The sequence below is a fragment of the Teleopsis dalmanni genome, chromosome 2, assembly GCF_002237135.1.
Source record: "Teleopsis dalmanni isolate 2A chromosome 2, ASM223713v2, whole genome shotgun sequence".
Taxonomy (NCBI): domain Eukaryota; kingdom Metazoa; phylum Arthropoda; class Insecta; order Diptera; family Diopsidae; genus Teleopsis; species Teleopsis dalmanni.
The window spans coordinates 158,911,200-158,936,956 of NC_051847.1; the positions used below are offsets into that span (position 1 = coordinate 158,911,200).

The window sequence follows — 25,757 nt, forward strand, 5'->3', positions numbered from 1 at the left end:
ATTATTGCTTGTACACTAATTGGCAACAGAAAAATCTTGTGAAAGTGAAGCCAGTATAAACAGCAAGTTAAATACGGTAATCTAAACATACTATTAATTTATGACTTGTATCAAATAATATAAGGTGGATTCTTTTGAAATGTAATTTTTAATTAACACAGAAATTAAAAGTTTTTTAATAAATAATTAACTTCTACACAATTACTAAATTTTCAATCATTTTCACAAATTTTATTAAAGACTTTTTTAATATATTAAAATTTACTTACTAACACCCACCACAGTTGTAAATAATAAACAGCAGACTGGAGTTTTCCATTTTCTTCCAAAAATCATTCACAATAGATTAGTTTTAAGATTTGGCACCATTGTAGTGTGAGAGGTTTACTCTTTAATCACTTTCAGAAGAGTTGGCTTATTTTTGCGAATTTTTTTTTGCTTTGCATGTTAATTTTTAAGCGACACGTGTTCTATTGGAGCATTCATGTCAAAAGTAATAATAAATAAAATATTGTATATAAATAATAATACATAATAAAATTAAATTTTATTTTTGACTTGATATTTATTATAGAAATATACTATTTTAAATTCCATTTTTACCCATATTACGTGCAATCAGTTTGTATTGGACTCTTCCAAGGTACAGAATTAGTTAACATACCTGGCAAACATATTCGCCTTAAAAGTTTTGCAAAGAATATCAACGTCAATAATCTGTGAGATGTAAGTAGAAAATGTCAAAAAGAAAAAACGCGTTTAGCAAATATTGCGTGGGGAAAGGTTTCTTCCAATACGGCTTTCTGTATTTTGTTAAACGCGATATTTAACTCATTAATAATTACAAAAGAAAACAACAAAGTCAATTTAAAGTAAAATGACTCTATATATGAATTAGTGGATTGATTTATTTATAACAAAATCCGAACAAAAGTACCCAAAGAAAAATAAAACATACAAAATTCAAAATGGCTGCCATGCTATGTCACAAATAAAAAATTTCTGTACAGTGTGAAGCGTCGACGAAGAAAGAAAAATTTGTATTCGCCGTAAATTTTACCTGTTTTTGCATTTTAAAACAATAAAATTTATTTTATTACAAACAAATAAACAAATTCAAATGTGTACTGTAAACAAAAAGTGTAAATAAAAAGGAAACCTATGAAACCAAGAATGTTTTGAATGAAAACGAAAAATGAGTGATTGTAGTTTTAATTAGGATTGTGCAAACGAAGTAAAATTGCATTAATTATATGTGAAAAAAAATATATATGTATGTATATGCATATATATATATTTATATATAAATAAATAACATAGTTATAATAAGTTAATGTTAGTATTAATATAATAGATTATTATAAAAGAAAAATTTTTTAAAAATTATGTCAAATTACAAATTTGGAAAATTGAGCGCATTTAATATGAAATGATTTTTGGACTGGTCTTCACATTTTATTTTGGGTTTATACCTATTTAGATAATTGTGTTGTTGTCTTTCAAAAACACTTTACAAAATTATAATTAATGTGTCAAAAAATGTTTTTTCCGTCAAAAAAATTATAATAAAACAAATTTGATATATTATTAAAACTAAAGAACGAGCATTTTTTTTAACATCTAAACATGAGTTCAGCCATGGAGTTAGAAGAGCTAGAAAATCTTAGCAAAAGTGACTTTTTACCACTTATACCGCTTATCAAGCAGGAACAAATTGACACTGTTATGCCAGAAGCTAATGCACAAGAGCAGTTGTCAACAACTGGGAGTGGTGCAACGGCATTAACATCATCCTCCATTGGTAATCCTTGTGATAGTGCAGAAAAGCGGGTAAGAGAATTTATAACTTTTCAAGTAAAACTAAACGATTAAAATAACTGCAAAGGTGATATCATTAAATTAAAAAAAAAAAAAACCAATAATATTTACTCAGCTTAAATTAAAAATAGACAAACTAAACATTCTTTTAATAATATAGAATTTATTCTATCATTTCTGCACGTGATTTATATACCCTAGTTGGTTTTTTTATTATTAACACCATCATTTCACTTTTCTTAACTTTGAGTATTTAGCGAATTCTGTCTAAAAAGCCAATAAAAAATAATATGGAAAGTTTGTTGAACCATGTAGCTGAAAATATTTATCCAAGTTATTATGAATAGTTAAAATATTGATTTTAACACAAACAAGTAATTTAATAGCTTAAACGATAATATTGAGTTTGATTTGAATAATGACAGCTATAGTGCATGTGGAAAATATATCACTTTTCGTGTCATAGAACTAGTAAGATTTTTATTAGTGACGGTCAATCATATAGATAAGGTACCTATACTCGCTCATTCATTAGTAAAGGGTAGGTAAACTGGCTAATAAGTTAATCTTATTGGGTTATAATAAAATACACGATTCTTATAAAAATAAAATATATAAAACTTTAATTTGCTCTAAATTTTCATGAGATTATATACACGAAAATAATAAGTGTTCTTTTTTATTTATATTTTTATAAGATTTTTCGTTGATAATATATATATGTATTATTTGTACATAGAAATTTTTTCCGATTAAGCCAAATTAAATATTTTTGCTTTGTGCCTTAGTTGAAAGCACTTATACACATTTTCATTTTCTTGTCCACACAGTATACTTTCATTACATTATCTTCATCTCTTTATACTGACGTTCCATGAAAGACAAAATCTAATGGCAATATAATAAATCTCAAAATATATGTATGTATGTAAGCAGCGTAAAACTTGAAAAAAAAAATATTAAGCGATTAAATTCGATAATGCTTTTATAACTATGTATAAAAAAAGAAAAAAAATAAAAAAAGAATTCACATGGAGTTGTAAGCATATGTGAAAATGTGATAGATAAGTTAAGTGTAGTGGTCGTAAAGCGATGTTATAAGATTTATTACTCCGCTTTTATATCGCATGGTCTTAGCCCATGATGAATATATTGTTTGTCCTATTGGTATACAGTATTTACTTTTAAAGCATACGTGTGTTTTTACCTATTGAGTATGGTATAAGTATCCTTTCAGATGATGAATCCATTTGCAAAGCTCCGCAAAAGTATATATATATTGATATATTGTTAATATATATATTAACAAGACCTTTTTTTTTTAATAAAAGGTACTGAACTAGCCTAAATTGTTCTATTTTCTGTGTCCAGAATGTATTTTAGTTTCCTATACCTAAGACTCAGACGTACACTCAAATGTATTGTTATAGAAAATTTTTAAAAATGTTATTAGCCCTTTTCAAACTATTGATATATTGAAGAGGGAGGGGAATATGATTAAACCTCTATAATTTAAATTTAATACATTTTTTTTATTTGATACAGACGCATCAACAATATTTCTGTTTATGACAGTGTATCTATAAACTACTACACACAAACGTTATATCCGATTATACAAAAGAAAAGATATGTTAAGCTTCAACTTTCACGATAGTGTATACGAAACTAAACACGTTTTTAACTGTTATGTGGTCACTGTTGTGAATAGGACTATTAACATTTATTGTTTATTTATTATTTATAGTTAATATTAAAATCGTCTGTATAAATCACCACATGATATCTACTTCCTTCTGTGTTCCTGAGAACTTTATTTTATATGTAGGTCTATAGAAAGATAGATTTGATAAAATCTTGTGGATTAATTCTTTTAATGAACAATGTCATAGACAGTACATCCAGTTTTGTTCTGCATTGCAATGTTAGTCAATGAATAAGTAAGCAATAATATGTTGCTAAATTTCACCAGCGTGTCTGTGTTTATTGGGATTTTATTGAAGTCACATTGAATTTTATGGACGACCGCTAGTGCATAATGTCTTTTTCCCTCTTTTTTTTTTGGGAAGTTCTGACAATAGTAGTCTCTTTTGACTACATTTGACTAGCATTTCTTTTGATCTCTTTTGAAGAAATGCTGCTTATCGAGAGACGTGATATGATATGATAGACGTAATGTTATAGGATACTTAATACTGCAGTGGTTCATGAAATAATTATAGGAAGTGGGCAGATTAGATAAAATTATGTGAACATATATATTTTTATATAATGTAATTGTATTGTCTGTTTATCTAGTATTTTTGTAATACAAAAAATGATCTTCCATTTATCATTGCAGTAATTAGTCTTACTATCTTACATATATAGCAGTTATGTAAGAAATAATTTGTTTTATCGATTTTTTCAGTTACAATCTTTTTAAATGTTAATTATTCTCTGTAATTACATTCAGACAAATTTGTTGTGGTTATGCCTGAAGAGATAACTCCGTTTGATACATTATGTACCTTTATTATTTGAGTCAAAACAGTTAATACTGCAGTTTGTTATTAAACTATGTTCAGTAATTCGAACCGAAACTAAAAAATTGATATTATTATTAGAATAAAAACTGAAACAGACTGGTATATTTTATTTTTATTGAACTGGAATGACAGCTTTTCGAGGTGTCTGCTATAATTAAGCCAAGCCAACCAAAGATATATCTTCGTTATAATGCTAAATGTATGACAATTTTTTTTCGCGGTCGTTTCTATTTCTTCTCCTGTTAGCATATATTTTAATTTTTCATTATTAATTTGTTAAGAATATTCACTGAATTTTATACGGAATTATGATATGGAATGATATGAAGTTCTGCAAATAGATTTCATGGATCTTATTGTTTTATATTTGTAACTTATAATATTGCACGTGCTAATCTCTGAATAACAGAATGCACTTATTCTGATTTAAAGCATTGTAATTGCAGTTAGATTTGTGTGACTACAGTTTCTGCATTTCTACAATGAATTTATTTTTTTATTATTTTTTATTACTTCTTGAATTCTAAAAGGTTAGCGACCCCTATTATAAACCTCATTTTAGAGGTTTATAATTCAGAAGTAATAAATAATAAAAGTATGAACTGCCTTTCTTAATTCCTACTTGGTCAAGTTGTAAAACGAAACTGCAAAAGCAGCTAATTTAGTTTTTGTTTGTTTTGTTGTTTATAAAAATAGGCAAATAACAAAAACAAAAAAAAATTGAAATCAATAACTAAAGTAATTTGTTCATTTATTTAATTTTTTATACTATTAATATTTATTTATTATACTTTAAACATTTTACACTCTTTGATTATTAGAATTAACCGATATTTTCATAGTACCAAAAAATCATTAGACCTGATGTCTCGGTATATTTGGTTACTAGGTAATGTTTTAATTTCACAAAAATAAACACACGTCTGAATACCACTATGTATGGTAAAAATTTTTTTTTTATTCTTTTTTAATTTTTTTTAAAATTTTTTTATTTTTTTTTTTAATTATTTTTATTTTTTTTTAAATTTTTTTTTTATTTTTTTTAATTATTTTTATTTTTTTTAAAATATAATAATAAAATTATTACTAATTTTTTTAATATTTAATTTTTTTTTTTAATATTTAATTTTTTTTTAATATTTAATTTTTTTTTTAATATTTAATTTTTTTTTAATATTTAATTTTTTTTTTAATATTTAATTTTTTTTTTAACTTTTAATTATTTTTTTTTAAATTTTTTTTATATTTTTTAATTTTTTTTATATTTTTTAATTTTTTTTATATTTTTTAATTTTTTTTATATTTTTTAATTTTTTTTATATTTTTTCATTTTTTTTATATTTTGTTTTTTTTTATTTATTTATTTTTTTTCTTTATTTTTTCATTGTTTCAAATCCTGTTGTCTTGTTAAAAACATAAAAACTAGCTTTAATTTGTTTCTTTATTCGAGTTTCCTTATACATACATAATAGCACTAGTTATTTCTGGTTATTATGAATATTATATATAATCATAAGATGTTTGCTATAAAATGATTGTAATTTATTATTTTTCATGCATCACGTATTGAAATTTAGTTTTGATTTAAATTATTTTATGCTGTGTCAAGTATGTTATAAGTTTTTTTAATTACCAATAAATATGAAAACTTTCTGACCAATATTAGTTTTTTCGATTTCATTCGGTGAAGCATCTATATAAGAAATATTAATAATTATTAACTGTTCCATCAATACAAATGCATTTACTCGAATTCAAGTATTATTGCATTTCTAATTGCAAACCACAGGTAGATGTTTTATATAAAGCGAACACAATTAATCATTGGTAATTTCATAAACACCTATCTTTAATGACTTAAAGAATTTAAAATTAAACATTCTACAATTTTTGTTCCGTAAAATTAATATTAAGGGAGGAAATCACATTTTTTTTATTTTTTTTTATATATTTTATTATTTATTTTTTGTTTATTTCTTATTGGTGATCACTTATCCACGTCAATATTTTTATATGGCTTCATAATTTTTTAAAATTGTAATAAGGAATGAAAAAATGTATTTAAGTTAATTGTAAAACAATCATTATAGACGAGTAAGACTGGTTTCTGATAGAAGGGATGAAGAGGAGATTATAATTATACTTTTTGAATTTCGCGCAACAAAAATTGTTGCGTTTTTTCAGTTTGATACACAGACATATGCAATATTTTTTTTTGCCAGTAAACGTCATGTATCCATATACTACTCCATACAAAAATTGTGTACATATACACAAAACAAATTTTAAGTATATGATAGTGTAAACGCAACTGTTCCAGTATGTAGTAGTCCTTGATTATCTTATGATGTTAATTTAGGCGCATACGCCGCAAAAGCAGGATTTTACATCTATTCATCGTGCATAAGACCATTTCCTACAGCAACTATAAATATTTTCAAGTGTAAAGTCAGTGCCAGTGTAAATAGGACTCCCAATGTTTATTTAAAAGGAAAGTCTTTTAAACTTAGGTATCATGTGTAAAAATAAAATGTAGATTGTGCTGAGTCCTGTTGAAATGTCCTACGCTTACGACCGAAATGGCATCTGCCCAAGGTTTTAGTGATTCCTCTAAAATAATATCCCAATAGATTTGGGCGTGTATTTTACCCCACGGTCGTTGAACACGAGCGGAGAGCGATCATCGGCCGTTACGGTTGCCCACACCATCACCATTGGTGGCGTCTGATTTCTAGAGGCTATTCTAGGCCTCTCTGATAAGTAAACTCGATCATTTTGCTTATTAACATACAGCTCAATTACGAATGATGACTCATCAGCAAAAAGCAAATTCGGCAACCCATAACGAAACGAACCAACACTTTGGCTATTTCGACTCTAACTTTTTTTCGTTCATCGGTGAGATCATACACTGCATTTTGTTCAGTTTCAATTGCTCTCGTCTGAGCTCATTTTTCAAAATGTGTTGCATCCTTTCTCGCGATACGTTCAGTTCCTTTACCATTTGATTGAAGCTACGGGATGGGTTTCGCTTTAATTGCTTCTTTACATTACAAATCATTTCTGAAGTTGTTACTGTTTTTTGTGGTCCATTTTCTGGACGTCGGGTAATGCTATCAGTATCACGGTATCGAGCTATGATGCGAGACACAAATTATTTCTTTACATTTCACATGATAGTTACTTGTGTAAAAAGTAACAAGCAGTCATACTATCACGTTTGAACTCCATCACATATAACTTCTTTTTTACAACACAAAAATCAAAATGCCTTCGTACGCTTGTAAACAAGACAATGAACGGTCAAATGAAATAATTTTGAGCTTTCTGTCATTATTGGTTTGGCAGCTAGATCGGTGCGAAGGTTCTTCAGTAACCATGTATACATAAATTTGGTGTTTATGTGTGTTATGTTTACAATAAATTTTTTTTTAATTTCAAATACTTTTATTCTAATTCGAAGATATCTTTTTATTGCTTAAAATAAATGTTTGAATTTTTTAGCTGAGTTCTGTTGGAAAAGGGTTTCAAATATATATTTTATAAAAATACTGAAATATTATAGTAATTTTTTATTTTGCTTAAATGTTTTAATTGATATACGTTTCGTTCATTAAAATATCAGAAGTCTGTTTATTATGCTTAAAACCGTTGTTTGTTTTTGAACCACTGGGACTAAGGTGAAATACCTATTTTTATCCTAAAATGTTCATACAAAATAGTGTTTATACTACCTTTTGATATCTATCAGATAACAGTTATGTCTTTGAACTAAAGCTTACGGTAATTTTTAATGCTTTCGTTAAATTTTTTCTAGAATAACTAGACACACTATTTGTGTGTCTAGAAAGGTTAATGTTATCGGTGTCCATTCAATAACTTTTGAAGTCAGTACACCAGCGACAAATAACTGATTTCAATAGAACAAAATCATGTTAAAGTATTTAAAGCTATTGTTTGGTTGAGATGAAATTTTCGTATATAAAAAAAATAAAATATATTTTATAAAAAATTTATAAAAAATAAAATATATATACTGTGTATAAAAATACAATGTTCGATCGGAATTGTTTTTATTTCATTTTTCTACAAATAATAAAATCACTATCACTCAAATAGCAATTTTTATTGTAGTACGTTGACACTAGTGTAATTATCTCCACAAATGTGGTTGCTTTTTATATACAAAATCCATACAAAAATTTGCTAATGAGGTTTGATAATTGCAGATGTGCACAGTATATAACCTAGTGACTAATGATCGAAATGTCTTGACATATTGACACATCATTTGGTTGTCGAATTGTAAAATTCATATAGTGTGTATGCGTGATATTGCCTTATCGACTGATGTGTTCCAATAAATATCTTCGGCGATTTGTCTTATTATGGCTATTGTAATAAAATGTTAAATATTTTAAAATTTCGATAACCAATAAAGTTTAAACTTATCAATGTTAATTAAGAAACTACTAAAGCATTTCTAGCTAATATTTGCATGGTAACAACAAAATCATCGGAGACTTGTCATATATTTATTAAATTTAATTGCAATTTCACGAATTTATAATTAAAAATTGATTTAATCAAAATATATATTAATTGATTGTTATAGTCATAAAAATATTAAATGCAAATTACAGCTTTTTCATTTATGTTGTACACTTGTTTACATATATAAAAATATGTAACATTGTTAATGCCATTCTTTGGAAAGCCAAACTTGTTTTGGTCAGACAAACAAATGTGGATGTATCTATGGTTTTACTTTATTCTAAAATGAGTTATACAAACTTTCATCTTACTTTCATCCCATACAAACTTATTTATTAACTGAGAATACTTTTGGAAGAGAGCTGACGTCTCTGCATTGTTTACCACAGCGAATTCCTACAGAGTATTTATAAAAAACAATTGAATATTATGAATTCTAAAAAGAAGCTATAAAAAAATTTAGCTTTCCTTTTTCTTATAGTACGGATACAACTATTGTATAATTATATATATTAAAAAATATAAAAAATGAGTAATTTAAAACTTATAGAAAGAACATTACATTTTATTAATTGTCAAGATGAATTATTTTTTTATTTATAGATTAATTTCGCAAATTTTCTTGGTGATTTTGTAATGCTGCTTATAAAACTGATTTATAGATACTAATAACTTTCGCTGTGGCATATAAAATCGACTAATAAGTAATGCGACTTTAAAATCATTCGTTAAAAGTTGTTTAGCGTATGTTTTATGATTCATTTTATTATCCTTTTTATATTGTTCCATTTTGAATGGTAAAAAGATAAAACTTTTATTGATTATTTTCTTAGCTTAATGTTTTAACCAACGCTTGTAATGCTTTTATAAAACGGGTGTTGTTGGTTGCATATACGAAATAAGTTAATTTCTAGTCGAAAAAGGGGATATATACATATGTTATAGTTATGTTTTTGTCTCGGGAAATAAATAAAGAACTTTGTATTTTCCTCATGTACTTAAATTTATAACTGCCATTACAGTTTTTATATAAATGTTTCTTGTTTCATATATATAACATACTCGGATCTGTTGAAAGACTACTTCGTTTTCTATGAAAAAACATTTTTTGCCTTATATTAATCGCACAACGCTCGTGGTGTACTTAATAACTGAAACCTTTTTATATTATTTCGCCTTCACTGTATAAATTAAGATAGATGTACATATGTAAATATGTGTAAACACAATTCAATAGTAATGTAAATTTAGCTTTCAAATTTTACGTACGAAATAATTTGAATAGCTTAAATTTTAAAGTGGTATTTGCACTTTGCTTTCGTTTTCAACATCTGCTATGTATTATTCAGATAGACAAAAAGACATACTGACAGAAAAACAGAAAAGATATCTTCTGATATTAAACAGGATTATATTTTAACGGATCTATTTTGTTATTGAATAGTATTTCAATTATCTCAATTTATAGAACTATATATGGAGCGAATAATAATATTAAGTAGTTTTTTTAAATTTATTTATGTAGTGGGTCTAATTATTTATTCAAAAAAAGGCCAAAGTTTATAATTGAAATATTTAAACAATTAATTTATGCAATGTAAAATGTAACTTACGTCCCTGAAATCACATCGAAAGAAAATGTTTTTGCTCTCAATATCATTAAAAATAGAATGATTAATCATTCAATACGTATGTCAAATATTTTGAAATAAATGCAGGTCCTAAAATAACTATATAAAATTGGCAAAAAAAATAAAAATACCAGAAAATTTGATATTGTTCACAACAAATCAGCCAAAATACAATGTAACAGAAAATAATTTCTTTGTAATTAGTATTAACGAAGGGTTTCTCAAGTGATTTTGTCGGTAACAATAAGTCCCAAAAATATTTTATGTTTATTACTTAATTATTTATTATTTGTCCAAATTTATATAAACCTAACAGTCGCCTCGTACAACGTCAAACCCGCTGAACGGCCCAGCTATATTTCTGACCATGTTTTGCGTAACAGCCAAAAATACCTCGTTTAACGTCCGATATAAAATTATATAATTTATTTAAAATATTATTTTGTTTTATTTTGTTTAATATAGTATATGAGTTGCTTCTGAGTAAATAATTAGTGTGCAGACAAAAAGCATATAAAAAAAGTTGGCATTTTAGTAGCACTGAATCATTGGAATAGTTGTTCAATACACTGAATTCAATCAAATTTGAAAATAGGAAATTACCGATATATGTTGACATTCGTGTTTAACATAATTTGAGAACAATTAAATTGGGAACAAAACGATATTAGGAACGATAATAGGAAAATAAAATTTTATTGAAAAAATCATGTAAAGCTATTTCTCTAGATTAGTGGTTCCCAACCGGTGGTTCACGGACCACAGGTACATAAAAATTATGTAAAAAACAGCGGTAGAAGCTGGTTTTGCTGAGTGCATGACGTCAGCAGAATATGAATATGGAACTGCTACAGCTAGATGATTCAGAAGAGTTCTATGAGGAAGACGCAACCGTATCAGATAATATGTAATTTTAAACTAAGATCGCAAATGCTGAAGAAGTGTTTTAATAAAATTGAGGAAGTGCTTAGTGACTTTCAAATTGCAAATTCATTTCCCTAGCATAGCTCGGACGTTTCCCAAAAAGTTAATGAAATTACATAACCATATAAAGAAGTTCTAAAAAAGCAACAAAAAAGTCAAACAGCTAACATCATATTCGTTTTTTATACAATCATGAATATCTTAAAAATATTTGTATAAGTAAATAAATATATAGGTATCATATACAATGATTAAATAAAAACTTTTTTCATTTTCTTAAAGTCGTTATATATAGGTTTTTTGTTTTTTTGGAGTTATTCGTTTCGTTTTACGGCCAACATTTTTTGAAACAAATTAAGACTGTTAACCGAGATATAGGTGTATTTGTTTTCTTTAATAGTTAAATTCCAAAATTTTTGGAACAGTTCCTGAAATCTTAGTTTTTAATTTTTTACTTCTCAAATATGAAAACGGCGGTAAAAGTTAGATTCTAACTAGTTTTAATATGGTACACCAATTTCAATAAGTTGTACATTTTTTATCACACGAAAAAAGTGTTTAGTTCTTCTTTATTAATTATTCTTTTCTACGTTTGAATAATTATATTTGTCTGTGACTATAAAAGTTATTGTGGTTTTATACTTTTATGTATTATTTATTTTTATAAAAGTAGATATTGCCTTAAGTAAATAAATTTTATCAGTTAATTTTAACGGGTGTTGTGTCGCACCATTTTTAGAAATAGGTGAAAGCAAAGAAATTAAATTTAATAACTTGGTTGCATATATTTAGTGCAATTTTTTTTTGTTATATGTAAATATGATTATAATAATAATTATAATTGTGTATTTTTTGAAATTTATATACACTTCATTGTTAAAGTCCGAAGTTTAATATGAACAATTAGTTGCACTATGCACTATTTTAAAGAAAGTAAATAATTTAATTTTAGAATTTATATACATGTATAAATTAGTACAGTATATATTTGATGTACTAACTTCGAAAAAACTCGAATTGTTTTACATTTTCTTGTAAGGTGGGAGCCCTGCAAAAAGACACGAGGGTGGTTTGATAAGTCAGTGACTTTTTGAATTTCCCGCGCAGTTACTCCAAATGCAACAGTGCTGCCGTCAGCTGTAATCTACCAGTGGCCAACTTTTTAATTTTGAGCAAGCTACGTCGTTCGGTTGGTGTTTGATAGCCGTTCAAAGCAGACAACCTCGTGAATTTTTATGAAAATGGAAAAAAGTGAATTTCGCCATTTCTTTAGGTTTGGAAACAGAAAATAGTCACAGTGGGTTAAATCTGGAGAATATGCTGGATGGAGTAGCAGTTCATATTCCAATTCGTGGATTTTGGCCACAATGCTTAATCAGCACACGAAATTCACTTTTTTCCATTTTCGTAAAAATTCACGAGGTTCTCTGCTAGATTACAGCTGACGGCAGCACTGTTGCATTTGGAGTAACTGCGCGGGTAATTCAAAAAATCACTGACTTGTCCAACCGCTCTCGTATGTACCTCGCTTTTATTTGAGATTATGTAGAAAAGTGAACTTTACCATTTTTTTTTTGTATGGTGACTACCCTAAATATTGACTCTATGTATGAATGTTATAGTCTATATTGGGCCTCTTTTTATAGATATTATGTAGCATATATATAATATCATGCAAATCAATTCAGTGATTTAAGAATTGATCTGTAACAATTCTGATTAAGATTTGATTTTATATATGTATATGGAGCTTGAGTTTTATATACATTTTTAAACATGGAGGTTTTATATATAGATTTATATATTTCGAATTATAAACAAATCAAATTTATTCGAATAAAATTTTTTAAAACTTTACAACATTACATTTTAATTTAAAGGAAATAGACTTGTTATAATATGTTATAAGAAAAGAAACAAAAACAATAAAATAAATTCCAATGTTTGGTTTTGAAAAAAAAAAAAAAAAAAAAAAAGATAAAATATATTTCAATGTTTAGTTTAAAAACAAAAAGATAAAATAATTTCCAATATTTTTTTTCCCATGAAATATATATAACGTTATAACGTTAAATAAAATTTAACCCATATGAGTATGAAACCTTATGTCTTAGCGCAACTCGAATATCTCTTTATATTTGAATTTGGTAAATTATTAATGTGTTAAATCCTGAACAGCTTGATGAAAGGAATTGATAGATCGATACTTGTCTGAATAAATGAAATAGTTTATAGACTTTTTCGAAAAAGAATATATGTGATAACAACGTTTACCATTTTTAAATATTTATCAGTTGTGCATAATATTTAACATATATATGTATATTCGTCGAGTATTAGAATTTATGAAATGATCCATAGAAATTTGATAACAAGTATTATATAAGTTAGGAGGCCAGAACAAATTCTTAATGGAAGATATTGATTTTATTAATGAATTCTCTTCCAAGTTTGCATACAACAATTCGGTTATATGTTTCTTAAAAGGAACCGTTTTCTTATTTCAACTAAATTGAGCAACTAATAATTTATAGAACTAAGGTATAAAATATTTTACTATTATTGTGGAGTTTTATCAAGATTCGGAATAATCAACTCTTTTTTATTTATTTTAAATTTTGTTGTGATTTTTGCTTTATGATAGGAAGAAAATATAATAAAAAATTTAATGAAATGCTATAATGCTGTAGTAGATTGTTAAACAAACAAAAAAGAAGTTTCTCAAATTTAGTTTGATTTTCTGAAATATATTTTTTTTTTTTTTTTTTTATTTATATTTAAACAAAATGAAGAGTTTAAATTTACAACAACTAGTCATATTGACTAACAAGAGGTTTTTTTTATTGCAAGTAAATTTATCTAAGTCTATCTAGGGTGAGCATATAGATACGAACTAGTCATCTCCTTGCTGGTTGAAACGCCTCAAAAGGTCATTAGGCTCTGACTTACTTATTGCTGTCCTTCTCTCCTAAGTGGAGCATAGGGCCTTGAATTTGATGTTTCGGTTTCAGTCACCTGGATACTTAAATGTGAATCGTGCGCCTCCACATCCGATGCGCCTGATGCCGTGGCAGGGGAATTAACCGTGACCCGGTTGCCCCTTAGAGATATAGTTCCGCTGTGTTTTTGATTCATGTTTGTTACGAGCATATGTAAAGATTAGTCAATGAGTGATGGGTTTAAAGACTATGATGACCCGCTTTCTTAGTAAGTTCTAGAAGAGTTGTTTGTCCTCACCTACTTCCTTACTCGCTATGATATTTAAAAACCCATTCAGATTAGCTGGTCACGGAGTCGTATAATGGATATATATTTTTAAGGCTTATGATATGAAGGGTATCTTCAAAACAAACTAATTTTTTTAAATTCAATTTGGTTATTTAAATTGTGTTTCATACACATTTAATATATTTCTAAAAAATATTCTACAATATAATTAAATTATATAGCATTGTAAATAAGCTATGTATTTTGATAAAAATAGCAATTATGGTTTTGTTCAATGAATTCTTATTATTTGAATAGTCTTTTAATGTACAATACATTGTATGTATTATATATATATTCTCAATATATTACCGCTGTTATAAAAAAATGGGTCAATTATTATTACGATTATTCCTTCACAGTAAAATAGTGTAGAGAAATCTTATTTTAAAAGATAGACTTATATATATAGTTTTAACTACAAATATGAGCGTAAAATAAATTTACTTTATTTGTTCTAGAATGTTCTCTTATCAATTTTCGTTATCTTATCAAAAGGAAATGCAGGGATCAACAATATTTATTTTTAATCGTTTATAATTTATTTTCCAAAATAAAATGCTCTTATCTGAATTAGTTGTGTGGTTTTAAAAATAGTATGGTTTCCTTATCTTTTGAAGTTAATTTGACCATTAATATTTGTGACTATTACAAAAGTTATACATATATGTGCTTTAAACTCAGATTAAAATTAAACTATTCTTATAAATATTTTCAAGATAAAATTCATATTATTTGACTTTGTTTTATTTTTAATTTTTTTACAATAAATTTTGCAATATACAAAAGTCTTATATTTACGTATATTAAAAGACGCAATTCTCCATTTTTCTTGTCACAAGGAGATTGATGAATTTTATCTGAACTTTTGCACATAAATCTTATTGATTGATTATGATGTTTGTTCTTTTTAAAGTAGTGAGATTCAGTTTAACGTAAAATGTTCACGGACAAGTTTAGATGAAATATTACACTTTATTTAGGGTATTTTCTAAGCGTTAATTAAGCTTATGTACAAATTTAATGTAAAACCAATAATTCTTTTAATTGCTTCACTTTATTTAAATAAATTCGAAATAATATATATATATAATGACTAATATATAAAAAGAAACATTATCTCAGATATTTTGTGTCAGTAAAACTTTTCTTACATATAATAATAGTCGTATATACTTTGTGATTGATAGTTGTAAAAAAACCCATTTTTTAAGGTACTGTTTTCATCATATTTTTTTATTAAAAACCTTAAAAAATGATTAAATCGCATTAAAATTTGTACTAAACATTTAGAATCTTTTTTGGTTTTATTAATAATATTAATAATTGTTTCAAGTATATAATACTAATCTTTTATAAAATGACTGACATTATGTAATTTAAACATCGAAATATCCGAATGACTGAATAAGTAAATTACTATTTGCTCTCATAATGTGATTATAAAGTGATTATAAAAAGAATAACACTATAGTGAAGTTTAATTCTTTTTTATCTTTAATTCATTTCCGAAGTTAGTGAATAATCTATGGAATCCCAGAATGGAGAATATCGACAAACTCATATTATCGTAAGATTAATAATATACCATACAAATAGACGAAATGAAAATAATTAAGAAAATGTCGGTATAGTTACAAAACCCCAATAATTATCAACTATGAATTAAGTTATTGCGTTGTAAATAGTTTCAACAATAATTAATTAATTAATTTTATATGTTCATAATCACAATAAACATACAGAAATGGAAATATTGTCAAAATGGTTAAGTGTAGTATATTGTTTTATTAAAAAGATTTTGTAATTGAATGTCATATAGTAGTTTCAACATTTTAAGTTTTATATATCATTTATAGTTTTGTTATACGTTCATACGAGTATATGTTGCATAAACTTAGATATCAAAGATATCAATAATTTATTGTTTAAACGACCAAATATTTTTAATAAAACTTTTCTTTTTTAATGGGCTATCGATATCAAGTATCAGGAGATCAAGTCTTCTTTGTTTAAATCAGTGGTTCTCAACCTTTTTTGACCAAGGACCACTTTGATATTTTTGTTTTTAGTAGGAGCCATAAAGTTTAAGAATAATAAACTGTAAGATTATTTTAATGTATAATGAATTGTATAAGTGTATAAGTACATTATAGGAGGTTAACATATATTAAGAGGAAAAATATCTTTTTAATACATATCGATTTATTATCTAAATTATTTTATTATGCTATGCTGTACAAAATAACTTTTGTGTTATTTTTTTCAAAGCTGCGTATTTCCATTTCTTACCAACATTAATGTGACCTGCCGCTTGCCGTCTAGACTAAGAATATTTCGATCTTTAAAGTAAATATCTTGCCTTGGCAATATTTTAAAACCAATCCTCAGTATTAAAAAATAAGAAATTTACTTATCTTATACTTATCTACTGCTTTCACTACTATATACTACTATATACTACTATATATTAGTGAAAGTCACATGATTTATTACTCACGTTGGTTCTGATCACTTTCTAATTTCTTTCAAGTTTTTATATATTTGTAGTTGGTAATCTTTCCTTTACATAAGATTTGAATAGGTCTGTTCTAGGTAAATTATAAGCATATTATAATAGAAATAGAATATATTAAACAACAATCTGCTAAATATGAAATGATTAATATATCCACACACACACACAAGGTCTAAAACACAATGCAGCTGCATATAAGTGAATGTGTAATTTTCAAAAATATGAATAAATTAATATTAAAAATATATTTGAGAAGCATTTGGAGTCATAGATCTTGTAGTTTTAACTTATAGGAGAAATAGAGTTAAGAAATAAAATTGTGTGTAATTTGCTTTCTAAATATTATTGAATCAATGCGAGTTAAAGTTTTGCAGAATCTAAAAGTCTTATTATAGACATTTGAGTTATAGATTTTCATATTATATATATTCCAGTTATCTATGTTCAAATTTCAGATCTCAAGTTATATATATTCAAAACATTCGATTTATAAAAGTTCGATTATTTATAGTATTAACACTTACTGATAGGGCTTATTCCTGTACTTTTTATCTTATCTCTATTATTGTAGTTTTTTCATTCATAATCCGTGTCTCTGACGGTTTTTCGTCGTCGTCGGTCGACCATTGCTTTACGAATCTATTATTTAAATGCTCTTTGTCGCTAATATGATTGTTCATTTTAATTGAATTATTAATTTATTTATTTTTTTTTGTTTAGTACTTGATGTATTTCAATCTTAAGAGATCATACGTAATTATTGTCGCTGGATTATTAATATTTATTAAACATGCAGAGAATATTGCTGTCAAGTCATTTTCTACCGAAGAAAGTTTTGAGTAAAACTTCTATCTGAACATAGAATAATTCTATAAATAATTCTAATTCTGAATAATTCTATCTGAACACAATGGTTTCCTAATAATTACCTTATAATTCACAAATTTTTTAGTAATATTTCATTTAAGTAAATAAGTGTTGTTGCCGAAGTGTACTAGTTGAGACTTGTAAGCAGACACAAATATACTTCAGGTATTTGTAAATGAGTCATACCTACAAACTTATATTCGTACCTTTCGTAGAAACCACCCACCCTGTATATCATAATTACTAAAATTCAATTTGTATCGATAGTATGATTACAACATTTCGCAATGACAGTTCTGTTTTTATCTGGCAAAAACTATACAACTGCCATCAAAATATTTTGTTACAATCCCAACGAAATATCTTGATTAACTAAGGTCATATAATATTATATTATATCATATATTTTTTGTTATAACATAAAAAAAAAGTTTTGGGTAATTTTGTTATTTAAAAAACAACAAAAATTTTTAATAGCCTTTTTAAACCTATGGTTTAAAAGTTTGGCTATGTATCTAATGCAAATATCCACCACCTCCACCAACGTTGAAATCGTAGTCACAATTATATAAAGCAAATGAGTTTTAATAACAATTCAACGTAGAAATGATAGATGCTTGAGTTAGAATATAAGATTGTACTGTTTTCCGTGATAATATATATATGTAATTCTTCTTTTCGTATTAGAACTAAATATTTAAACATATTTAAAGTGCAGGATAAGCTTGTCTTGATTACAGATTAATTGTTTCTTTTTTTTTTCTTACTTTCTACAGACTGAATCTACATCGTCCGTCTCAAAATTTGCACTTCACAAATGCGTTTGGTGCTCACAAACACTAAATATAAATGATCGTCCAAAACTGTTGGAATGTTTACATGTTGCGTGTTCACAATGTGTGAGCACAAAATTTTCAGAATTGGATCGTACTTTACCTCCATTAATACATTGTCCAATGTGCAATATGGCATCGCAGAATGAGTTCATTGTGGACAATCAATTTTTAATTGAGCAGTGCACAGCCAATGGTGAGAACAATGGAGATGGAAGCTCTACTTCTGATGCTAAAGCATCAGTGACTGCTAGTATACAGTGCAGCAGTTGTTCAGACAATGCTGTAGCTACATCGTGGTGTGTAGACTGCTCGGAATATATATGCGATAGTTGTGTACAAGCCCATCAGCGTCTTAAAATAACTAAGGATCATACTATTAAACCAAAGGAAGAAGCAAATAATGAACAATTGCCAGGAGCTGCAGGCGTAGATAAACTTCATTTATGCAATTTACATCCACAGGAAAAACTATCATTGTTTTGCGAAACTTGCGATAAACTAACCTGTCGTGACTGTCAACTCAGTGATCATCGTGATCACAAATATAAATTTGCACATGAAATTGCTACAGAAACGCGTCACGCGTTATCAACTCTTGTTTCAGAAATAAACTATAAAAGATTCCTACTTTCATCAGCTACTAAGGTGATTGATGATCGGCAACAACTTATATCGGATAAGAAAAAAGATTTGATCAAAGAAATTACCGCAATGGTGGTTAAAATAACTAACACTGTGAATCATCGTGGTAAACAATTGGTTATGCGCTTAAATGAAGTTTGTGACAGCAAAATGAAAGTTTTAATTGAAAAGAAAGACGCATTGCAGTTACTTTCTGATAATACTGATCATTGTATAGAGTTTATGTCGAACGCATTAGATAAAGGTAGTGATTATGCTATTTTATCAAGTAAAAAGTCTTTAGTTCGACATCTACAAAAGCTAAAATGTCAACGTGCTGATATACCAAATCCAGAAATTCCAGTACGTATACAAGTGCAGTTAAATCAGGCTGCAGAATTACAGAAAGGTATAATTTTGAAAAAATCCTTTAAGTCCTCGCTTTTAATATTTGTTTAAATTTATAAAGTTATATCACAACTTGGAACCGTCATAGTGGATGGCAAACCATATCCGCCAACACAGTCACCAAATGGTCCACCACGACAACAACCTAGCCCTAATATGGCACCACCATTACGACCAGGTTTGCCACCTGGTATGTCACCTACTGGTCCACCAGGAACATTTGTTCCCCAAAATGGTCCACCAATTTACAATAATGGCACACAACAATTCAATAACATGCAAATAAATCGAACATTTCCTGGTGACGGACCAGGTAAAGGTACGTATTTTCATTGTGCAAATATTTTTAATTTTTTATATTAATATTGCTTGCATGTTTATTTAATTTATTTTAATATAAATAATTTTGCAGTTCGTTTTGCTGGTGGATTACCAGTTGGTATGCAGCGGCAAGGACAACCACATGTTAGTTCCTCTACTCATCCACAGAATATGGGTAAATTGATAATGCCATATGATATATTTTACAATAACTAACTTTTAAACACTTTAACAGATATAAGCCTTCGTGGCTTATTAAATAATCAAGCAGCTCAAAGTCCAAATCAACCACATATGTCTTTTAATGGCCCACCAAATTATCCAGGAGGTCCACAAGGTGCTCCGTCGCCGCATCAGCAAATGGGTCCGCAAATGCGACCGCATTTTATGGGCGGTCCACCGGGACAACAACATCAGAATTTTACCCAAAATCCGCCAGGTGGACCGAACAACCCAAATTTTTTAAATAACAATCCTCGTTTTCCAAATTATCAACGAATGTCTACCCACGCTCAGCAACAGGCAGCAGTAGCTGCTATGACATCAAGCGGAGCCGGTCCAGGAGGACCATGTGGCGGCCAAATTCCTTCACCTGGGGCCATGCAGAGACCTCAAATAATGAATAATCCGATGCAGAATGTAATTTATTAAAGACGAAATAAAATTATAAATAAAAATAATGTGTGTAATTTGTATTTTAACTTTAGAATTTGGGGTTTCATGGAAGCCAGTCAGTTTTCAGTCCCGGCCCACCAACATCATCCCCTCAATTAGGCGGCAGTATCAGTAGTATGCATACCGGGGCAAAGTGGCATATACCACAATCAGCTCAGCAAATAAATGGTGAGAATTGTAACATGTAGGTTGCAATAAATATAAAGTTGTGACACTTTTTTTTAATACATTTTATTTGCAATAATTTGATATAGTTATTTCTTAACTGAACATATAATATAGTACACTCAAATTTTTAATTCAACTTGTTTCTCAAAATTTTTATTTTTTTTTGTAGCATGTCCCCAGCAAGGACCAATGATGCAGTTTGCGAATGGTCGTCAAAATGAAAATTTTAAAATCTCTCTAAAATCTCCTATTACTTTGAAAAATTCTACTACCCCAAACGGTAACGCCGCAGGGAATGCCTCACAAAGCAATAATTCATCAACATCCTCATCTACACCAATAAACGCTGCATCATTGGGACTTGGTCCAGCAGTTTCCATTTTGCCGAATGTAACGTCAACAAATCCTAAAACACCGAGTCCTAGTACTAATGAGGTTAGTACTTTATCAAATTATGTGAAATTAATAAATAATTTGATACACCTATTTGCAAATAAAATATGTATATACGATATATACGTCGTTAAATATAATACATTAGTCTTTCTTTAAATTTATAAGTAATTCTTCATACTAATATAATAATAATATGAAAGTTTTACCAACACTTATATAAATTATATAAATAACTTATACAATTCTGATTATTTAAATTCTGTAAGAAAATCTAAAAATTTCATATACAGCATATATATTTTAATAATAATTACATTAAATTTAACACTCCCATTTTATTATTAAGAATTCAAAAGATTTTACTGAACCAATTGATAAAGTACGGGATGACTCAATTAATGATCTAATGGCTACTATAGCAAAGCTAGATTCAAACGGAGTACAAGTACTACCTGAAGGACGTACAAAAACAACTTCTCCACAAGTACATAGTTCAACAGATTTATCAAATACTCAAGAAGGTATGATTGCATTTATTAAATTTGAAAAAAATTTTTGTAAAAAATATTTTAAAAAATAAACTAATAAATTTAAAACAAACAATTCTGGAAAACAAATGCATTGGTTTTCGCTTTTTAAAATGCTTAAACATAATATGCAAAATTCAAAATTAAAAAAGAATTGAATACATCAGATATGAAATATATTATCGTTAAAATATATTTTATTTATATTATACTTAGCTGCTGTAATCTTAATTACTCGTTACTTTGCTTTGTTTATTTCTTTTTCATTAAAAATGAATTCAATAAAAATCGCAAAATTTTAACAACTACTACTACTAATCATAATATTAATATTGAACAAACATAAAACATTTTCTTACATAAAACATACATATCATAAACAATACAAAACAATTCCTTTAAACGAACCTCAAACTAATCAGTTAATAATAAAAATGATCAAAAAGACGATCCAAACGAGGATTGGTGTGCAGTATGTCTGGATGGTGGGGAGTTAATGTGCTGTGACAAATGTCCCAAAGTATTTCATCAAAATTGTCATATACCCGCAATTATTTCACTACCAGATGAAAGTGAGAGCTGGCAGTGTCTTTTATGTGTTAACCTAAAGGACCTCGCTAATGCAGAGAATACACAAAAATCAGGTGGATTAAGCCGTTTGGAGCTACAAATACTACAACGTATATGCCTTGAATTATATTGCCAATATGAACAAAGCTTACAATTTCGGGAACCGGAAACACCAGCAAATGCAGCTTATTACGAAGTTATTTGCAAGTAAGAAATAAAAAAGAGAATATTTAATATATTAAAAAAAAATATATATATTTATTATTTGCAGTCCAATGTCTTTGGATGTGGTTCGAACAAGATTGGATCCCAGCAGTCCTAATCATTACAAGGAATGTTCAGCCTTTATAGCAGATGTGCGCTTAATATTCAAAAATACGTTTCTTTTCTATCAAGTACGTATATCCGATACTAAATATCTTTTATTTTATCTGGAAACATATATACATGAGCTGCTTATTTTGATCGGTAAATTTAGATCCGAACAATCTCAAAACCAAACATTCTAGACAGTATGTTTACATATTTTACACAAGCAACTGTGTTATGTGCTCTCAAATTTCTGAAAGCTCTCGCAGGCTGTTATGGGGTTAAGAATAAAAATTCCTGCTACACACTTACAAATCATTATGTCGTCGTATTGCGGTCTGTGATATTCCAATATAGACTCTAAATATAAACTCAAGCCTTTAATTTTAAATTGCAAGCAACGCATGTTGATTATATTCACGAAAAGTTCCAAATGCTTTTTGTAAAAGAACATAATCAGTTTTTAAGGTAAATTTTTTCTTGCCGATAATGGCGTGTCTTTTTATGACGAAAGAAACTATGTAAAAGTTAGACCGATTCGAATAGCAAAGAAAGGCAAAGACAAAAATTTTTTTTTATTTAATTTATTAAAATTTGGTTGACCATACAACGCTGTTTCGAGTATTGCCAAGTGCTCTTCATCAGTGGTCTTTGGAAATAATCGAATTTTATTTAATTAGTTTATAGTCCGTATATAATTTGTTTGGACTGCAAGTGCCAGGCTTAGAACTCGTGCCTGTCAAATTAGAAGCGATGACTAATCGTGTTTATCCACAAGAAGCCAAGGCTGCACAAACTTTCAATGCTCAAGTTCCAGGTTTTATTGTCACTTATTTTTATTTAATTAGTGACACCAACCAAAGCACTTGCCGTGCTTTAAATTAGAACGAGCTTGTAAACTACAGCTTTATTTGGAAACACAAGTTCAACGAATTGAAAGTTAATCTTTGAGCTTGCCTATTTTTGTTTCAAAGCTATTCTTTTTGTAGAGACATCTGTTATGCAAAGTTTTTAACTTACTATATGTAAAGCGCCTTTTTTGGGTGCAATTTTACAAAGAAGCTATGCAAATGTTTTTCTACAAGTTCGCTAATCGCGTTAAGGAAAAGCTGAACAATAGTATTGTTCATATTTCCTATAATTCTAATTTTTAAGGTAAATTTTTTCTTGCCGATAAATCAATTTTTGTTCAAGTAGTTTCTAAAACCCATACAGATGAACATAGGTGGCGTGATCAGTATCATCCTCCAAATTGCGTCATTTGCTCCCTTTGCTCCATATTCTAAAAATATCCCCCCTATTGCAACGGAGCTACGTTAGTGAGTATAAGCGAAAGTAAACTGCTCTCTATACCGAAGTAGTTTATCTTCTTCGAGATCACGTTTGTATTGCAATCTTTAAATATGAGACTCATTCCTAGTGCCACAAAAACTGTTTTAGATCAATTTAAGTCAGAATATATAATTGCTTGTGTATTCGTAATCTGAGTCCCTATTCTCCACTTAGGAGAGAAGGACAGCAGTAAGTAAGTATTCGTAATCGGTATTCCAATTCCAGCTTTACAATCTATTTTCTTGTCCAAATATACGAACTAATTTGAGCCCTTTAAAATTATAGTACCGTCCTATTAAAGTTTTTAAGTTCCTTTATCTGTACCTAGGTTGCATTTAATGTGCCAACCTATACTCTCATTTCTCTACAATTATACCCAAAATATTCAATAAATAATCTTTACTTTATATAATATAAATTGTTATTATATATATTTTTAAAACGATAAAATTAATCAAAAATTATGGTGTTTGTATATTTAAGGAGGATTCAAAAACCTACAGAAATGCAAAATATCTGGAAAATTTTTTTGAAGAACAGTTATCTAAATGGCTGCCAAATTTCGCATTAAAAACACATAAAAACTCTCATTCAGCATCCTCGTCTCCAAGCCTTATAAGTATAAGCCCAGGATTGATAGGATCACCAGCATCGGGTACTTCGGTTGAGAATGGAAGAAAAAGCTGCAGCGCAGCACTACTAGGCAGTAAAAATAGCTCAGACGATAGTGGAGATGGATGCAATCCTCCAAAAAGAGTACGAAAACACACAGAATAGGACAAAGCTCAATTATCGAAAATGCTAATGCTAATTCAGAACATATCCGACTCTTTCATTATAATTTTTTAATCATTTGAATATTTTTTAATTGTAGAAATAATGTGTGTATGATCTAATCTACGATTTTAATTTATTTTTATTTACATTTAAATATATCAAATAGTTTTGAATAATTAAATTTAAATATATATATAAGATTACATTATATTATAGTTGTAGGCATATCTACATATTGAATTATTTTAAAAGGATTTCAATTTAATAACGAATTTTTTTTTTGTTCCATGAAGAAAAAGTTGAATTGTTTAATTTAATTTTTTCAAATACCATACAATTCCAATCGTTGTCTTCACAAAAAAAAGAAAATAAGAACAACAAGGAAGAAAAAAAAGATAAACAGAACAATGTATATGGCATTAACATAAAATCTTCCTTTTCATAGAAAATAAATTCATAAATAATAAATATATAATACAAAAAATTATCTAAACAACAATATAACTCAAAAGACAAATTGTGTAGTTAAGCATTTTTTATTGTAGTTTTAAGCTGAGCAAAGAACAAAAATATTTAATAAATTATCTTAAATGTGTCTATTGTGCCCGCAAATTGGTCAGTAGTGTAAATAAAATATTAATGTATTTTAGTATAAAAAATTATGATATATACACATATGTACAATATGTATTGATATGTAGTATATATACGTATATATACGTATATATACGTATATATACGTATATATATGTATATATATGTATATATAT

At 27.6% G+C, this 25,757-nt stretch overlaps 1 protein-coding gene across 3 annotated transcripts; it reads left to right on the forward strand.

The window, feature by feature from the left end:
* Nucleotides 1-650: 650 nt before the first annotated feature.
* On the forward strand, nucleotides 651-25,437 carry LOC119678031 (E3 ubiquitin-protein ligase TRIM33). 3 transcript variants are annotated; one of them, XM_038089668.1, is made up of 11 exons: nucleotides 651-1,830; nucleotides 18,824-19,913; nucleotides 19,974-20,231; nucleotides 20,325-20,408; nucleotides 20,505-20,872; nucleotides 20,941-21,076; nucleotides 21,246-21,511; nucleotides 21,819-21,993; nucleotides 22,422-22,776; nucleotides 22,841-22,964; nucleotides 24,694-25,437. In XM_038089668.1, the coding sequence occupies exons 1-11, from the start codon at nucleotides 1,627-1,629 to the stop codon at nucleotides 24,985-24,987; spliced, it is 3,354 nt and encodes a 1,117-aa protein (XP_037945596.1). In that variant the 5' UTR covers nucleotides 651-1,626; the 3' UTR covers nucleotides 24,988-25,437. The 3 variants fall into 3 exon arrangements, with proteins under 3 accessions (XP_037945596.1, XP_037945595.1, XP_037945594.1); XM_038089667.1 differs by having other exon boundaries at nucleotides 654-1,830; nucleotides 20,469-20,872; nucleotides 22,446-22,776; nucleotides 24,694-25,436; XM_038089666.1 differs by having other exon boundaries at nucleotides 655-1,830; nucleotides 20,469-20,872; nucleotides 24,694-25,435.
* The last annotated feature ends 320 nt before the right edge of the window (nucleotides 25,438-25,757 follow it).

Excerpts from the sequence above, each read along its gene's own strand:
- LOC119678031 (XM_038089666.1), top strand. The coding sequence starts at position 1,627 with ATGAGTTCAGCCATGGAGTTAGAAGAGCTAGAAAATCTTAGCAAAAGT. Across the intron at positions 19,914-19,973 it reads GGCTGCAGAATTACAGAAAG|TTATATCACAACTTGGAACC; the intron begins GTATAATTTTGA and ends AAATTTATAAAG. Across the intron at positions 22,777-22,840 it reads TATTACGAAGTTATTTGCAA|TCCAATGTCTTTGGATGTGG; the intron begins GTAAGAAATAAA and ends TATTATTTGCAG.